We start from the raw sequence: 17,686 nt of genomic DNA on the forward strand, positions 1-17,686 counted from the left end.
ACATAGCAGTCGACCTGTAATGTAAATTGATCCGTGTATTATAAACATATGACCTACGATTACATTATAATTCATCTACCATGTAAATGATAGGCTTGAACGAACATTAGTTTAATACACTTTACTGCAGGAAACCAATTATATAAATTCATATGTTTGTATTTATAAATCACTAACGATGTCAAGGTAAGATGAACATATTTACATTTACTCGGCATCAGTATAACAAATAAGTTTGACGTCTATGTATGTGCCTGTTCCAAGTTAAGACACTGTAACATGTGTAATTCAGCGGTTGTCGTTAAACCCTTTGTTTATATGTTACATAATTGTTTTTCGTTCATTGTTTACATAAATTAGGCCGTTAGTTTTCTGGTTTGAATTGTTTTACATGTGTCCTTTCGTGGCCTATTATAGCTTACAATGCGTTATGCATTTTGCTCAGTATTGAAGGTTGCAGGTTGACCTAAATCTGTAAACTTCTATATATTTCATGTTTTTCTCGGGTGGAAATTATCCATTTGCAATCATATCCCATTTACTTTTGTTTATTTAGGATGTAATCAACAATAACGTACAGTTCATGGTACGGTTTTATAGCAACTATAAAAACCGTATTGCAACCTTTAAAAGTCACCAACTTGGCAAGAACGAAAAGTGAATACTGAACAGAGGAAAATAAAAACTTGCATTAAGTTTTTGCTTTTGTTAAATGGACATTTTGAAAAAATATAAATACGTGATAGTATGTGACGTTGCGCACGATGTTGGTAGCAATTCCATTTTGCTTGTAGATTAGCATTAAAATAAATACGTAAATCGGTCAGTTCGATAAAAATTTTGTCATTTTTGATTGAATTCATTACATTAGACTTGAAATTAAAGAAAATAAGGAACCGAAATTTAAAATACCAGGAATTATTTATACTTTATTATCCCATTTTTACGTAAAAACGTTATGTCCAACGTTTCATTTTGTGTGCAAAAGATCAGAGTTCCGTTTCTTTCCTACAATATTTTTTCCTCAGATCATCGTAAACTTATATTATTATAGTTATTCGCGTATTAAAACAAAACAAAAACATTATCACTGAAACCATAATCCGGAAAATGTTATTTGTGTAAACGGTCTGAAAATGTCCAAGCATATGCTTGGTTAATATATTTCGGGTTGGCGCATTCATACCGTGAAATGGAAAAAGATGAGAGTAAAAATATTTATTATATTTTGAAAGTTCTTTCACTTTTCACCTGGTTTATCACATTTTTTTGCCGGAAACCATACGTATAGTTTTTTTTGCAATGACTTCAAAAAGTATAGCCATCTTGTCCCAACGTAAAAACCGCTGTATTTTCCTTAAAATTGGGGTTTTAATCAGCTGTCTATCAAATAAGCATAGTTAGATCATGGAAACTAAAACTTGGCGGTATAGGTTTTTTCAATTTTTCTTTTTAAACAATATAATGTTTAATATTTTTTCGTTAATCAACAAGGTTTTTAGATCGTTTCAAAAAGTATAGCCGGGTTGTCCCAACGTTTGCAAAACTTATTTGCTGGCATGCTCTTGTTTTTAATTTTGTATCGTAATTATTTGTTTCCAGTCTAATTCGAATGAAAATGAAAATACATGTATAAATTACAATATAACCAATTTATGAGAAAGGAATAGTTTAAGTTTACATTCAAATGTTGACCATATGAGATGGATATAAACAAAAATATCGGAATCTTAGGTTTTTTTTTGTATAGCATATTTGTTTTATATTCATAAGGAACATTGTCTATTTTAAATCGTCAAAAGTATTGTTTATTGTTTTGTTAATAAAATAAAATAAAATAGAGAAAACCCATTGCTGGCAATTATAACAAACAAAGGATAATTTTTTTATGCCAAAAAAATATGGAAATGAGAAAATTTAAAACATGAATCTCGAGTGTTTAACCTTCTAAATATTTTGGGACAAAGAAAGCATCGGGAAATGATAAAATATAGAAAGGAAACGGAAACGAGAAGAAATGCAACAAAGGGAGTATGTACAAATGTATAAAAAAAAATAGGAGAATATGAATTCTTAATCTAATTTATATTAAAAATAAATCTCTGTAAATTTGGAAATTAAAAATGTATCGGTTTCATTAATGCGAACTGTTGCCGACAGGAAAATTATCAATCATGGCCTGGAAAGACTGGCAACTCCTGTAAAAGACTATCCATTAAATAATATTTATACGACCACTTTTAGTTTTATTTGTAAAACTGTGTATTTTTTTCAGACATACCGAAATCGGTTACCAAATTCACAGCAGAAAATTGACCTCATCAATAATATGCTTGAACGCCTGAAACTTTCTTTGAAATCATCGAAATCGCCTTATTTTGAGGAACGTCGTAAAACGCTAAGTAGTACATACATCGTGCGCATATACGTTGACGTATACCCATCTGCAGACAAACATTAAAACAGTTTTTGATTCCGACATTTATATCATATGAAATTGAAGCAAACACCACATACTCACTTTTTCCAACAATTAAATCAGCTAAACAAATAAACGAAAGATCATTAAATACTACCATTAGAAGTTAATGAGTTGCCCATCTACATGATAAAAAGTATAACAAAATCACAGCTTGGCATCACATACTGTTTTTTTTTTTTTTTTTGTATATCTGCAAATGCGTATACGTTAACGTATAACATGATACTGTCGATACGTCATTAAATGACCGACCTCTATTACACAGCTACATTCCTAAACCGATCCCAGTCAATCGTTTATAGTTATTTGTTATGTATTTAAAATATTTCTATTTGTTTCACAACAAAATAAAATCCAATAGCATAAAAGAACCCATCAAAACCACAACCACTTTCATTTTAAAGTATGTTCTAAAAGTAGTCACATCTTTTATAATCTTTTTATTATATAATTGCAGATTTGCAACTTTATTTTTTAATTACATAAATGTACATGTACAGATTACTTTATAATAAACTTTCAGACCAGGTGAACTTTTTTAAAATAAATAAGGCCGTTAGTTTTCTCGTTGAATTGTTTTACATTGTCGCTTCGGGGCCTTATACAATAGCTGACTATGCGGTATGGGCTTTGCTCATTGTTGAAGGCCGTACGGTGACCTATAGTTGTTAATTTCTGTGACATTTTGGTTACTTGTGGAGAGTTGTCTCATTGGCAATCATACCACATCTTCTTTTTATATTGTCTAACCGTACAACCTGGTCTAAAAAGAATGATTTTTGTTTAATATTTAAAAGTGTTATAATAGCTTTTATCTCATTTATATATAAAAAGATGATACCAAAGAAGTTAAAAAAGCAAACATAAATCGAAGAGAGACAGCCAACACCATAAGTAACAAACAAAAGATAAACAGTGGAAGAACACTTCAAAGTTAACTTAGTATTGATCAGCAAGAGCCGCACAAAAAAAAAAACCTCCGTGTTAACTCATGTGCTCCAGATGTCGTTATCATAACAGTCATTACCTCATCATACGAAGTAAACTTAGCTTCCACAATAAAATTGAGAATGGAAATGGGGAATGTGTCAAAGAGACAACAACCCGACCATAGAGCAGACAACAGCCAAAGGCCACCAATGGGTCTTCAATGAAGCGAGAAACTCCCGCACCCGGAGGAGTCCTTCAGCTGGCCTTTGAATAAATATGTTACTAGTTTAGTGATAATGGACGTCATACGAAACACCGAATTATACACAAGAAACTAAAATTAAAAATCATACAAAACTAACAAAGGCCACAATGTATAGAATGTTGTACGTCGCTACTTGACGTTTTGACCTACTTCACGTTTTGTCCTCATTCTAGAATTAAAAAGCAAAACAATAAGACAACTATCCATCAAATTCAAGACTCAATGTATAAAATGTAAACCATTATAGGTCAACGAACGGCCTTCAACTCGGACATCAGCCTCACACCGAACAGCAAAGCCAAAAGGGACTCCTGAATGAAAAATGTAAAAAAAATTGAAACAGAAAAACTACATGTAACAGTTTAATCTATATATAAAAAACGAGAGCCAAACCAACAACCGACAACCAATGAACAACAGGCACCTGACTTAGGACAGATGTATACAAATGCAGCAGATTTTTAACATTTTAAAAGGCACTGAACAAATAAGTTTGATCTATGACATAATATAACTACAATATATATCAAAACATGATATAGTTACCTATAAAACATAGACGTTATAGGTAGTAATAAAAAAAGATGTAGGAACGATACATATTGTCCATTTTAGGTTGAAAGTCTTCCCCCTGGTCAAATACAAGGACTTTACTCTTGCTCCATGGCCATGTAACGAGGAAAATCCAGGAAAACACCTACAGCTATTGAAAGAATTTGATTCATGGAACAGCGATATAATATTGTGTACTTCACCAAAATCAGGTAACTATTAATATAAACTACACAAAGAATAAAGTCGATAAGGATTTGTACAACACAAAGCATTGGATTAAATTACGGACGGAGAAATACAAAAAAGTAACAAATGTTATCTCTTATGAAAGAAAGAATCTTGCAATCTGACTGGTTGAGTACCCGGATGTAGATAGTAGACACAATTTGGCCAATTTAACCAAAACTTGAATTTGCAAATGTTGCCTTTTATTTAAAAAGTTACAAAAAAAATCAATAAAAAAATCATAATTATTGTCTAATTTTACATCCCGGTATAACAATTAAAAAGGGAATATTTCATAAAAAAATGCTTTTTCATCTTAGTGTAATTGGAGAGTATACATTTTAAATACTGTGTAAAGTTCCGTTATACATCTGATGTGTGACTTGCTGTTTTATTTACCCCACATCTCATTTTTGAGTACATACATCTTAGTCACTGCTTGTCCTATCTTTTGTATTAAATTGGCTTTAAATATAAGCGCCCATGCTCAAAATTTTCCATCGGACAGAACGGACGTCGACGGATAAAACATACGCTAAACGGACATGAAACGGACATGGACAGACGTCTAACGGACATGAACAGATTGAAAAATAGTTATCCGATCGGCATCCGTTCGAGCTATCCGTTAAACCTCGGTCACACCTTAACGGATAGCTCGAACGGATTCTTAACTTTTTTTCAATCCGTTCATGTCCGTTAGACGTCCGTTCTTATCCGATAGACGTCCGTCCATATCTGTTGCATGTCCGTTTAGCGTACGTTTTATCCGTCGTCGTCCGTTCTGTCCGGTGAATTTTTTTTAGCATGTTCAAAACTTTGAACGGACGACCAACGGATGAAATGTCCGTTAAACGTCTGGTAGGCATCCGTTTTGTACGGTACTTGTCCGTTTCGTTTCCGTTTTGTATCCGTTACGTGTCTGTTTTACAGCCGTTTGAAATGTGGCAGATAACTTCACCAACGGACATTTAACGGATATCTTAACGGATACAACGGATGTTGAACGAATGTGAAACGTACTTCTACCGGACGTATAACGGATAAAATGGACGATGAACGGATCTGAAACGCATAAATGCCAATTGGAAATTTCGCGTCAGAAATGACAATTAGATTTTTTAAGGTTCATGAAATCTTATTATATAGCTCACCTGGACCGAAGGACCAAGTGAGCTTTTCTCATCACTTGGCGTCCGTCGGCCGTCGTCGTTAACTTTTTACATTTTGATCTTCTTTTAGAGAACCACTGAATGGAATGAAACCAAACATGACATGAATGTGTATAAGGTGCTGACGAAGTGTTGTTACTTGTAGCCGATCTATCATCCAAGATGGCACCCAGCGGGGACTTAGTTTAACATAGGACTCTATGGGAAATGCATATAATTGACTTCTTTTAGAGAACCAGTGAATGGAATGAAACCAAACATAGCATGAATGTTCCTTATGATATGCTGACCAAGTGTTGTTACTTTGTTGCCGATCCAACATCCAAGATGGCCACCATTGGGGGACTTAGTATAACAAAGGATTCTATGATCTTCTATAGGAAATACATATAAATTTCTTCTTTTAGAGAACCACTGAATGGTATAAACCCAAACTTAGCATGAATGTTCCTTTCCTTATGAGGTGCTGGCCAAGTGTTGTCACTTTGTAACCAAATTTTATCTTATTTATATGATTTCAAAACCCAAGTAGTCAGGTGAGCGATACAGGCTCTTGAGTATAAAAAGTAAAGTGATATGATTGCCAATGAGACAACTCTCTACAAGAGCCTCTAGTTCATAATCGATCTTAGAGTAAGGGCACGTCTTCACAATTAAGCAGCTCTTATTCCGGCCAGAACCTGCCCTTTGTTGGCATTTTGAAGAACAAACCCAACCAGTTACACAGAAACATTTTGAATATTTATGCGATTTACATGTATTATTATTGTCGCCTTTAATTTTTCCGTATATTTTCCTCATCCGTTTTATCCGGTACGCTTCCGTTAGTGTCCGTTTTATGCGGTACTCGTCCGTTGGATGTACGTTCGACATCTGTTCTGTCCGGTACGTTTCCGTTTCTCGTACGTTGCATATCCGGTGTGTGTCCGTTATACATTCGTTATACATCCGTTTTATTTGGTCAGTACTTCAACGGACTCCAAACGGATAACAATTTTGTCAACGGGCAACTTTTTTTTCCCTCCGTTAGGCGTCCGTTCGTACTATCCGGTAAGGCGTGACCGAGGCTTTAAGGTGTGATCGAGGTTTTATGAAGGATAAACAAAAAAAAAGCCTGTTTGCACGTATATCATGATCATTATATAAAAAGAGAAATAAGAAGATGTGGTTTGAATGTCAACGAGACTACTCTCCATTCAAGCCAAAATCTGTTAAAGTAAACCATTATTTGCTAAAGTACAATATTCAACGTGATGGAGCCTGACTCTCACCCAACATCAAGCTATAAAGAGGCCGAACAATTATGACTAGTTTAAAACCTTTCAAACAAGAAAACCAATGGCCTAATCTATATAAAAAACAAGAAACGAGAAACACTTATAATGAACCACATCGACACACAACAACCACTTAAAATACATCCATATCATTTGTAACCTAGTCAGTTCGGCCCCTTTCCTTGTCTCTTTATACTGGGTCAGTAACAGTATGTTTTAATTTGACAATAAATGATATTTGCTGACACTCACAGTGACTTGTTGCATGAGATTATTTAAATGTTATAATATTACATCTTAGTTTAACGTTAAATGATACTTTTCAGGCAACTACATGTATTGGTTGCATGAGATAATGTACATGCACCAGTAACACTACATCTTAGTTTAACGTTAATTGATATTTGAAGGCACCCACTGGATGCATGAGATAATTAACATGTTATACCAGTAACAATACATATTAGTTTAACGTGAAATCATATATTTGCAGGGACCAATTTGTTACATGAGATTATTTACGTGTTTTACCATTAAATATTAATGTTAACGTTAAATGATATTTGCAGGCACCCACTGGTTGCATGAGATTATTTATATGTTATCACGACAGACAACAGAGTATTGTCCACAATCGCTATTCACTACACACATGGATATGATGGGCGACTTCGATTCCCTGGAAAGTCAGTCGGAGCCCAGAATACTTCATACACATCTCCCATTTAGCTTCTTACCCACGAAACACGTAGAAAATGGAAGGAAAATAGTGTTTGTCAACCGAAATCCAAAGGACAGACATGTTTCTCTTTACAATTTTTTATTAGGAAAGATGGGAGTTCCTGAAGACTACAGTTGGAACGATTACTTTGATGAAATGGTTTTACATGGTAAGGAATAGATATATGGCTTTTTCACGAAAATCCATAAGGTTTAACCCCACCATAATCTGTATGTATGTGCCTGTCCCAAGTCAGGAGCCTGTATTCCAGTGGTTGTTGAATGTTGTTGTTTTTATTAAAAAATATGAATAAGTTCGTCAGTTTTCTGGTTTGAACTGTTTTACATTTTTCATTTCGGGCCATAAATAGCTGACTATGCGATATAGGCTTTGCTCTTTGGTGGAGACTGTACTGTGACCAATAGATAATATTTTCTGTGGCATTTGGTCTCTTGTGAAGAGTTGTCTCATTGGCAATCATACCTCATCTTCTTTTTTATATTTCTACACGGACGTACATTTACACATATAGCAAGTAGAAAATATGTATGTAATTTGCCATCGTGTTTTACAGGTCATTTAAACAATATATTTCCGGACTAGAAATAAGTTTGTAGAGGCAAAAACTAAAGTTTTATTATTATAAATCCCTGAAAATAGGAAACAGGAAATTTTGTCACTTTAGATTGGATTGCATACGGATAATGACAAAAACTTTGTTGTCAACAATGATTAGAATTAAAATGTCGAATAGCTATCATATATAAATTATTCAAATGCTTGAAGAGAAGCAGGGAAAATGTGTTTCGGGGCCTTTTATAAAAGATTATGCAGTATAGGCTTTGTTCATTATTGAAGTTAGTACGGTGACCTATTGTTGTTAATTTCTGTGTCATTTGGTCTATTGTAAGAATTTACTTGTTGACAATCATATCATATCTTTTTTTATATTGATACAAAATAAGTTGAGTTATTTGAATTCTTCAAGTTAAGCTACTACGCAGATTAAAGCTAGTATATTTAGAAACGCGGGTAGATGGGGACATGGTATCGACGCTGAATTTAAGGAAATAGGCACTGTATTAAGTGGGACCTAATATTTTTATATCAAAACAAAAGCAATGATAGAAATAGCATAACTAATTTCTTTACAGCGTTAAATTGATAAATTTTAACAATTACATTGAAATTGAATAATTCGAATTGATATCGAGCGATATTCAGTTTTCACTCGATATGAAACCTATATTAAAATCATGAACTGTTTGACGAACAACAATGTGCATGCATTTTAAACCCAACATATTAAATAGAGGGGGCTTTTTTTAATACAATTCCAAATTAACGGAAAATTAACTGACATATAAACGGATCCGGTTTTTTAACGGATGATCTGTGAAAAAAAATCCAAGATATCTTAAATTTTCTATAAGTTTTTCGAATGCATTCAGTAGAATACACGGAAGATTTCATCAACATTGCTGGTTTATAGTGTTAACTACGGAAGCCGATAAGGGCCATTCAAAAAAAATTAATTATGTCGTAATTACGACATAGCATGTCGTAATTTCGACATAACATGTCGTTATTACGACATCGCTATGTCGTAATTTCGACATAACATGTCGTTATAACGACATCGCTATGTCGTTATTTCGACATAACATGTCGTACTAACGACATCACTATGTCGTTTTAACGACATAACTATGTCGTAATAACGACATCACTATGTCGTTTTAACGACATAGCTGACATCACTATATATATTGGGGAATATGTATTATGATTGCCAAGAGACTAAATGACACAGAAATTAACAACTATATGTTATCATAATGCCCCCAATAATTAGAAAAGCCCCCGCATAGTCAGCTATAAAAGAGAGACGAAAGATACCAGAGGGAGAGACCCCGAAATGCTGTGTGGCAGACAGTTTTAACATTAATTAATTATTAGCTCCCTTGGTAAAACTCCAAATTTCATATTAAAAGTATTTTTAATTTACACGATGCTTAATAAGTATATATTTGTTAATTGCATAGCTTTTGCTATTTGAATTTATTGGTTAAAGATATTTATTCATATTGTAAAGTTTAATATTTGTATCGTTGCAAAATCTTTGGTCACCTTCTTTGGTTACCTTCTGTGAGAAACTTATATAATTTATAGATCCTATTTAAGAAGTTACCGACCGAGGAAGGCATGCAGAGTCAGTCAAGGTCTTATAAACCTTCTTCTTGTTCCAACAAATATGTGTGGAATTATATGAGGACTGACATACAGTCCTATCTATAATCAAGCGCTAACTACATGCCTTCGTGTAATAAGAGTGAATTGAAATATTGATTGCTCTCTTTCTACTTTCAAACGTTGGACACGATGTTCCTACAACCTCTAGGATTTAAAACAGAATCTTCGAAATTTCATCCGCAAAACAAAATAAAAATGTTAGAAAACACGAACCAATATTAAAACAAATTCAATATATGTTTGAAATTATGTTTTTACAGCTCTTGATCATATACTAAGTAATATCTAGTATATTTGATGATTAGATTAGCAAAGCTATGTGAAAAAAACCGGATGTCCAACGTTACATTTATGAAAAACTGTTTTAAATCTTATGTATAGTGATCCTATTTCTTATTCTCTGATCTTCTTGATACTTGGCAGGAACAACGACAGGTGTCGGTTCTTTGTGGCGTTAAAGCCGTTATTTTTGCCAAATTTTATTTGACTCGGTGGCTTCATATTAAGCGGGAATAAGAAAAATGTCCAACGACGTTTTTCGTTATCTCAACGACTGAAAGTGAATTTTGTAAGTAACAGAAAATGAATAAAAAGAGTAAGACAATAATAATATCTAACAAAAGTACAAATATTTGCCTCATTGTTCGTGAGTTCAAATATTGCTGATTCAATAAAATCTTCTCTACACAGTCGTTTTTCAAACGGTAGCCATTTTGTCCAAGTTGATATTTCATTTTTCAAAGCAGTTAACGCGTATTTTTTATAATTAATCAAAACAAAAGTTAGATACACGAAGAGTAAAAAATGCCAAGATTCTTTTCTTATTAACTACATGTGTGGGTCTTAAAGGAATAAAATGCTTCCACACATTACAAAACAGTAGCCAATTTGTCCAAACGTCGAAAGTTCGAAAGACGCTAATTTCCGTCGTTACATGTGCTAAAGTTTCAATTAAATGTTCATGATAATTAAAACAAATCGTGTTATGAAATTTGGGAAAACAGGTTGATGATTGCTGCCGAAAAAAAAAGAATAGCGCATGTTGCTATAGACTCCACCCGGGGACATAGGTTCGACACAGGTTAAATTTTGCAATTTTTATTAATCGTTTATAGCTTTTAACGATTTATTTAAAAGAATGGGAAAAAACATCTCATTACATGAACTTCGTCCAACTTTTGCAAAGACAAATTTTAGACACCAAGACAGTCCTCTAAATGTAAAATTCGAATTGAAATTTATATTGTGGAAGTACTCCATAGATCATTTAAAGTCGTCACTTCAGTAAGGTGCAATCACCAATATTACAAGACTGATACCAGTTCACGGAGTGTTTTACTTCGCGATTTGTCCTGCTATTCATGTTATAACTGTCGTGATGAAATTAATTCCTGTACTAGCGAAGCCGGAACTTTTCGTCAATATAAACTTGTGCATGAAATGGAGGTACTAGTAATTGAAAGACAAATCCCAAACAGCGACGAAAACCGTTTCATCGAATTTTAAAAACCCGGGATTATTTAAGCCGTTTTCGCGGACGATCCAGGAATAGATTACTATATTTTAAAATGTATATCAGAAATTAAACACTATAGATGACTTGCGGAAATAATTCTCAAGCCAAGGTTCAAGTAATTGAAGGGGTGTATTTCGACAACTTATGTACCAGGGAAAATACAATTCTATTCAAATTTAACCAAGGGTAAAAATGTTCGATTTACTTGCAGAGTGTCAGATATATTTGTATTGGGGTTGAGTTATTATAAGATATAGAAATTTTACAATGACAGATGATATGCACCTTGAAAGTTAAACATCATATGATAAAAGTTCCGTACATCTAAAAAAAATATCTTTTTTATGGAAAACTGTACCACATCTTCCTATATCTACTTCCGTCCCATCTTTATTTCCCACATTACTTGCGACAGTAATGCATTTTTAGTTGAAATAACTTAAAGGGTAAACATTATTAAATAGATTTCCACAACTTGAGGTAATTTATGATAAAATGACATCACAAAACGAACAGAACCAGAATCAGAAATTTTAAAAATTTTGTAATATAATAATATATATCACCAACATATAAAAAAACGAATAAAACTTGCAAAAATTAATCAAAAACCCTCTTCGACGCCGCTTTTAGTGTGTAACGTCGTTTTTTAGGAACATCGTGCCCATCGTTTGACAGTTAAAATACAGAGCAATCGATACGTCCATTCATCCTCATTACAACAAACCATGGAGTTGTGCGCTTAGAGGTGGAAAACTTTGCTTGCTTTGATAGGACTTCTGGTCAGTCCTCATAGTCCCCGGTCGGTTTCTTATTACTTTCAATCAGGATCTATAAAATATATAAGTTTCTCACAGAAGGTAACCAAAGAAGGTGACCAAAGATTTTGCGACGATACAAATATTAAACTTTACAATATAAATAGATATCTTTAATCAATGAATTCAAATAGCAAAAGCTATGCAATTAACAGATATATACTTATTCAGCTTCATGTAAATTATTTAACAATGAAATACATTAAATATGAAATTTAGAGTTTTACCAAGGGAGCTAATAATTAATTAATAACACTGTCTGCCACACAGCATTTCGGGGGCTCTCCCTCTGGTATCTTTCATCCCTCTTTTATAGCTGATTATGCGGGGGCTTTTCTAGTTATTGGGGGCATTATGATATGACCTATAGTTGTTAATTTCTGTGTCATTTAGTGTCTTGGCAATCATAATACATATTCTTTAATATATATTAGTGATGTCGTTATTACGACATAGCTATGTCGTTATTACGACATGTTATGTCGAAATTACGACATAGCGATGTCATTATAACGACATATTATGTCGAAATTACGACATAGTGATGTCGTTATAACGACATGTTATGTCGAAATTACGACATGCTATGTCGTAATTACGACATAACATTTTTTTTTTGAATGGCCCTTATCGGCTTCCGTAGTTAACCAATCTATTATAATTATATTCAAACATGTTCAATCCTGCAATTTGACTGAAACAAATCGAGTATTTACATTGATTTTCATATTATGCAAACTAAACTAAACTAAACTAACGGTTTCAGTACTTATACATCTTCGGATTTCAAATGTTTGCTTTGAGCGTTCCTGATGAAGGTAAATCCAGAAAAGCGCTTCGGACGCAAGAATTATCATTTAAGTGTTGTTTTAAATTTTATTAATACATTTCAGACACCCTGTATAAAGGATGGTTCAACTATACAAAAGAATTCCTTGAAGCTGTTGATAGAAATCCTACAAACATTATTCATCTATTGTATGAAGACATATTGAAGGTAACATTCTTGTACATTGTACAATGGGCATGTATCTTTAGCTTTTATCCAATGAAAAAAAAACCATGAAAATCTAATATAACGTGCTTCTTTTGCTTTGTAAATAAAAAAAAGTTTAACCAATGCTCAAAATCTAACAAAATTTGTTTGCACATGATGCGTACAATATATAATGACCACTGCAGAATAATGAATTTTATCAAATTGGCATTAATTTAATATGTTCCATTAGCTTAAAAGACCATGTGATGCTCACCTCCGGGTGTGGGATTTTCACATAGCGTTGAAGACCCATTGGTAGCCTTCGGCTGTTGTCAGCTCTTTGGTCGGGTTTTTGTCTCTTCGACATATTTCCCATTTCCATTCTGAATTTCATATGTATTTTGTAGGAATGCAATGTGTCTGTCATGGTTTATCTTTAATACATTCATAATTTACTCTCAAATGATATTTTTTTTATAGTGTGCCGTCCTTTTTCTCTCTTTTAGAACCCAACTAAAGAATTAACACGACTAGCTGAATTTTTAGAAATACCTAAAAACGAAAATCTAGTGGCCGGTGTAGTGGACAAGTGCTCGTTTAACAAATTAAAGGAAAATAAGGTTATGCCTTTTAGGGTGAAGGATAAACCGTCATCACTTTTTAGAAAAGGTAAGTAATCATCAAATATAAATATAAAAAAGAAGATGTGGTAGCTATGATTTCCAATGAGACAACTCACCACAAGAGACCAACATAACACAGAAATTAACAACTATAGGTCACCGTACGGCCTGCAAAAATGAACAAAGTTAGTCAATGGATGAATAGCATGTAAAAGAAACTGATTAAAGAAATCAAGGCGAAGTGGAATTATTGTATATCAACCAAAAACAAAGTGACTAAGGCGTCAACAATAATTTGTAGTACAATGTATGACCTTGAACAATGAGTAAAGAACATTAATGTAATCTATGAAGGGCGAAGGGATGAGTGTATTGACAAATATGAAACAATTCAGGAATAGTCAGATAACAGTCATAACAACAAACAAACAATAATCAACTATATCTACAAAAATGTCATCTTGATTTATTTACGATTGGACCTTTCTTCACAGTTGACGTAAATAGTTAGTTAATATTGGAAAGTCATCCAAATAAACCAAATGGTATCAGACTTTCTAAACAAATATATATATATATTATATGAAAAAAAAATCACAGAAATACTGAACTGCGAGGAAAGTCCCTAATCAAATGGCAAATTCAAAAGCTCAAATATATCAAACGAATAGATAACAACTGCCATTTTCTTGGTACATGTATATTCTTATGAAGAAAATGGTTGATTGGACCTGGTTTATAGCTAGCTAAACCTCTCACTTGTATGACAGTCATATAAAGTTCCATTATATTGACAGTCGCATCAAATTCATTGAATAGATAAGTACTATTATGGAATACATAATTCAAACATTACATTTTATTGTGTCAAAAATTCATGCAGCATCTGACAATAAGTAAACAATAAGCAAAAATACAGTTTGTAAATGTTCTTATAACTTTCAAAAACTACCGCACGCGTGCGTCTGATATTATACGTCGTTGTTTTGCTTTTTTTATGTGAAACATTAATGAATCTTGAAAGTATTATTGTATAAGGAACATATACAGTCCGCCAAAAATTTAAGCACCACCTGTTTTTATTGTACCGATTTTTTTCCAATTTAAAAAATCAATTATTCCTCGAATAAAAGAAAACATTAATGTAGCAATTTTGCTAACATATACCATAAACAAACCGCAAATATAATTTTGGTCACTTATGAAGGTTCTATGCATTTATGTTTTGCTGTCATAGAAATAGTGTAAATTACACAAATCAGAAACGGAATTTAAGTTTCACAGTGATTTTACAATTAATCACCCAATATCATTAAAATTTTCTACACATTTTCTTTGGTATGTTAGGCAAATTTAATGTCAATATTTGAGTCAAAAGCATGTGTAACAATCTCTCTTCTGGTATAGTTTCATAACACGACGGCTCCGACATACTCGGAACAAGCCTTCAAATCTTTAGTTCAGGATATCTCTTCCATTTTTCAACAATTGCCACTTTCTTTTAAATCGACAACATTTTGTGGAGGCGGATTTCTGCGATTGAGATTTCTGCCAATGGCATCCCAGACATGTTCGATAGGGTTTATGTATGGGGACATGGAAGGCCGATAGATAGAATACATGGCCATTTGCTCTTTGGACTCGGTTACAATCCTTGCCCTGTGTGGTCTAGCGTTGTCGTCCATGTACAAGGGTCTTGAACATGTTGATGCAAGTGAGGGGTATCAAAATAAGTGACTACAATGGTTATAGGCACCAAATCCATTTATAACTGTCCGTTTATGTTACCCTGCAGAATATGCAAACACAGCTTACAACGGTATAAGAAGCAACCCCGTACTGTAACACCACCATCATTAGGCACATTTTGGTCATAGGCCGTTTTATTTCCCCGCGAAATTCGTATTATGGCATCTACTGGTCGTAACAGAAACTGACTCTCATCTGACGAATGAATATTTTGCCAGCATCTCGTGTTCAAGCATCGATAGTCATTATCCCATTGGAAGTTGACTGTACAGTGCCTGACTGTTAAAGCTTAGGGCAGGGTTAATGACAACACGACTTGCTTTTCGGTTGATTCTATGAAGTCGACGGACCAATGTTCGATCACTAGCACGACCACCCGGACAAACAGTGTAGTTGTAAACGCGCAGATGCCCGTTAATAAAAAGTTGCTTGACTGGTTTATCGGAATTCAATCTTTTTGGTCGTAATATATTTTCTTAGTGTTTGTTAAAGGCAATTCATAACACCAAACATAAATATTTTATTCGCAATAGTTAAAAAAATATTGCCGGTTATATTTCGGTGGTGCTTAACTTTTGGCGGACTGTATATATTTGTATTGCTTGTCTAAATTTAATTTTTTTATGTCCAGGAAAAATTGGTGACTGGAAGAACTGGTTTACTGTTACTCAAAATGAACAGTTTGATGCCATATACAGAAATGAAATGAAGAACGTTAACATAAGCTTTAGTTATGAATAGACCAGAAAGAGATTAATCGTACATAAATATTTTCGTTCCATAGAAACCTTTCTCATTGTTCACATGTTTTGTATTCACATGTTTTGTATTCACAAGTTGTGTATTCAGATGTTTTGTATTCAGATGTTTTGTATTCAGATGTTTGTATTCACATGTTTTGTATATTATGTAATACGACATGACATGTCAAGAAATTGCCTCCGTTGTATTTTGCAAACATCTCATAGAGCAAATTACATGGATGATTAATATTGACCATTTTGGTATACGGCCGTGTTCTAACTCTGAGCGACACGATCATGCACGTCATAAATCACTTTGTTGAATAAAATAAAATCTTAATTAAGGGTCATGAGATACCAACTTTATACCCGTCGAATATATTTAAACTCTCAAATTTGATTTAATATAATTATATCTAGAAAAATGTAAATGTTTAAAAAAAAAAAAAAACTTTTAATGAACTTGACAGAAGGATCTCTGAAACTGAAATAGCTAATGCTTTGTCATCTATAAAAGTTAATAAGCAGCCGGCTTTAGATAATATCTCCAATACTATGTTAAAATATGGTCAACCCTCTTTACTACCATGTTTCCTCAAAATTTTTAATCTTCGACTTTCTTACGGAAAATACCCCCCGAACCCTGGACCACAGGTCCCCCCCCCCCCCCAATTCATGAAGGGAATGATGCATCTGATCCTTATAGTTATCGAGGAATCACAATCACTGATTCGTTGGGGAAGTTTTTAAAAAGATACTTGACACCCGTCTTTGTTAGATAAATGTCATATCATTGATGATAGCCGAATTGGGTTTACCCAAAAAGCACGACCATCTGACCATGTGTTCATTCTTACTAAGACTATTATTGATAAGTATTGTAATACAAAAGAAGGTAGAGTGTTTGCCTGTTTTGATCATTTTCAGAAGGCTTTTGATAGTGCCATTCACCCAGGGATAAAACTTAAGCTGTTTAATATAGAGGTGGTTTCAAATTTTTATAATGTCATTAAGAGCATGCATGCCCAAAATAAATCTTGTGTTCGATTAAACAATAGGGTGACAGATCTCTTTAAAACTAAGGTAGGAGTAAAACAGGGAGACAATCTGAGTCCTAATTTGTTTTAAATTTTCATAAATGACCTTCCTAGTTGTCTAGTTCGCTTAATCTAGTCGTTGTTAATTCACGACCAGTTTATTGCTTATTATATGCTGATGATATTGTCATTTTTTTTCAACATCAGCAAAACTACTTCAGAGTAAACTTGATCGATTATGTACTTATGTAAAGATTGGTGTTTGAAAATTAATCACAATAAAACTTAGGTGCTTGTTTTTAACAAGGCAGGCAAACATATTAAACATAATTTTTATTTTA

At 33.3% G+C, this 17,686-nt stretch overlaps 1 protein-coding gene across 1 annotated transcript; it reads left to right on the top strand.

Moving 5' to 3' along the window:
* On the top strand, window positions 1–17,686 carry LOC139501519 (sulfotransferase 1B1-like). Its single transcript, XM_071290634.1, has 6 exons — window positions 1–186; window positions 4,293–4,441; window positions 7,476–7,796; window positions 13,108–13,211; window positions 13,700–13,862; window positions 16,197–17,686. The coding sequence occupies exons 1-6, from the start codon at window positions 179–181 to the stop codon at window positions 16,304–16,306; spliced, it is 855 nt and encodes a 284-aa protein (XP_071146735.1). The 5' UTR covers window positions 1–178; the 3' UTR covers window positions 16,307–17,686.

The sequence above is a fragment of the Mytilus edulis genome, chromosome 13, assembly GCF_963676685.1.
Source record: "Mytilus edulis chromosome 13, xbMytEdul2.2, whole genome shotgun sequence".
NCBI classification, from domain to species: Eukaryota; Metazoa; Mollusca; class Bivalvia; order Mytilida; family Mytilidae; genus Mytilus; species Mytilus edulis.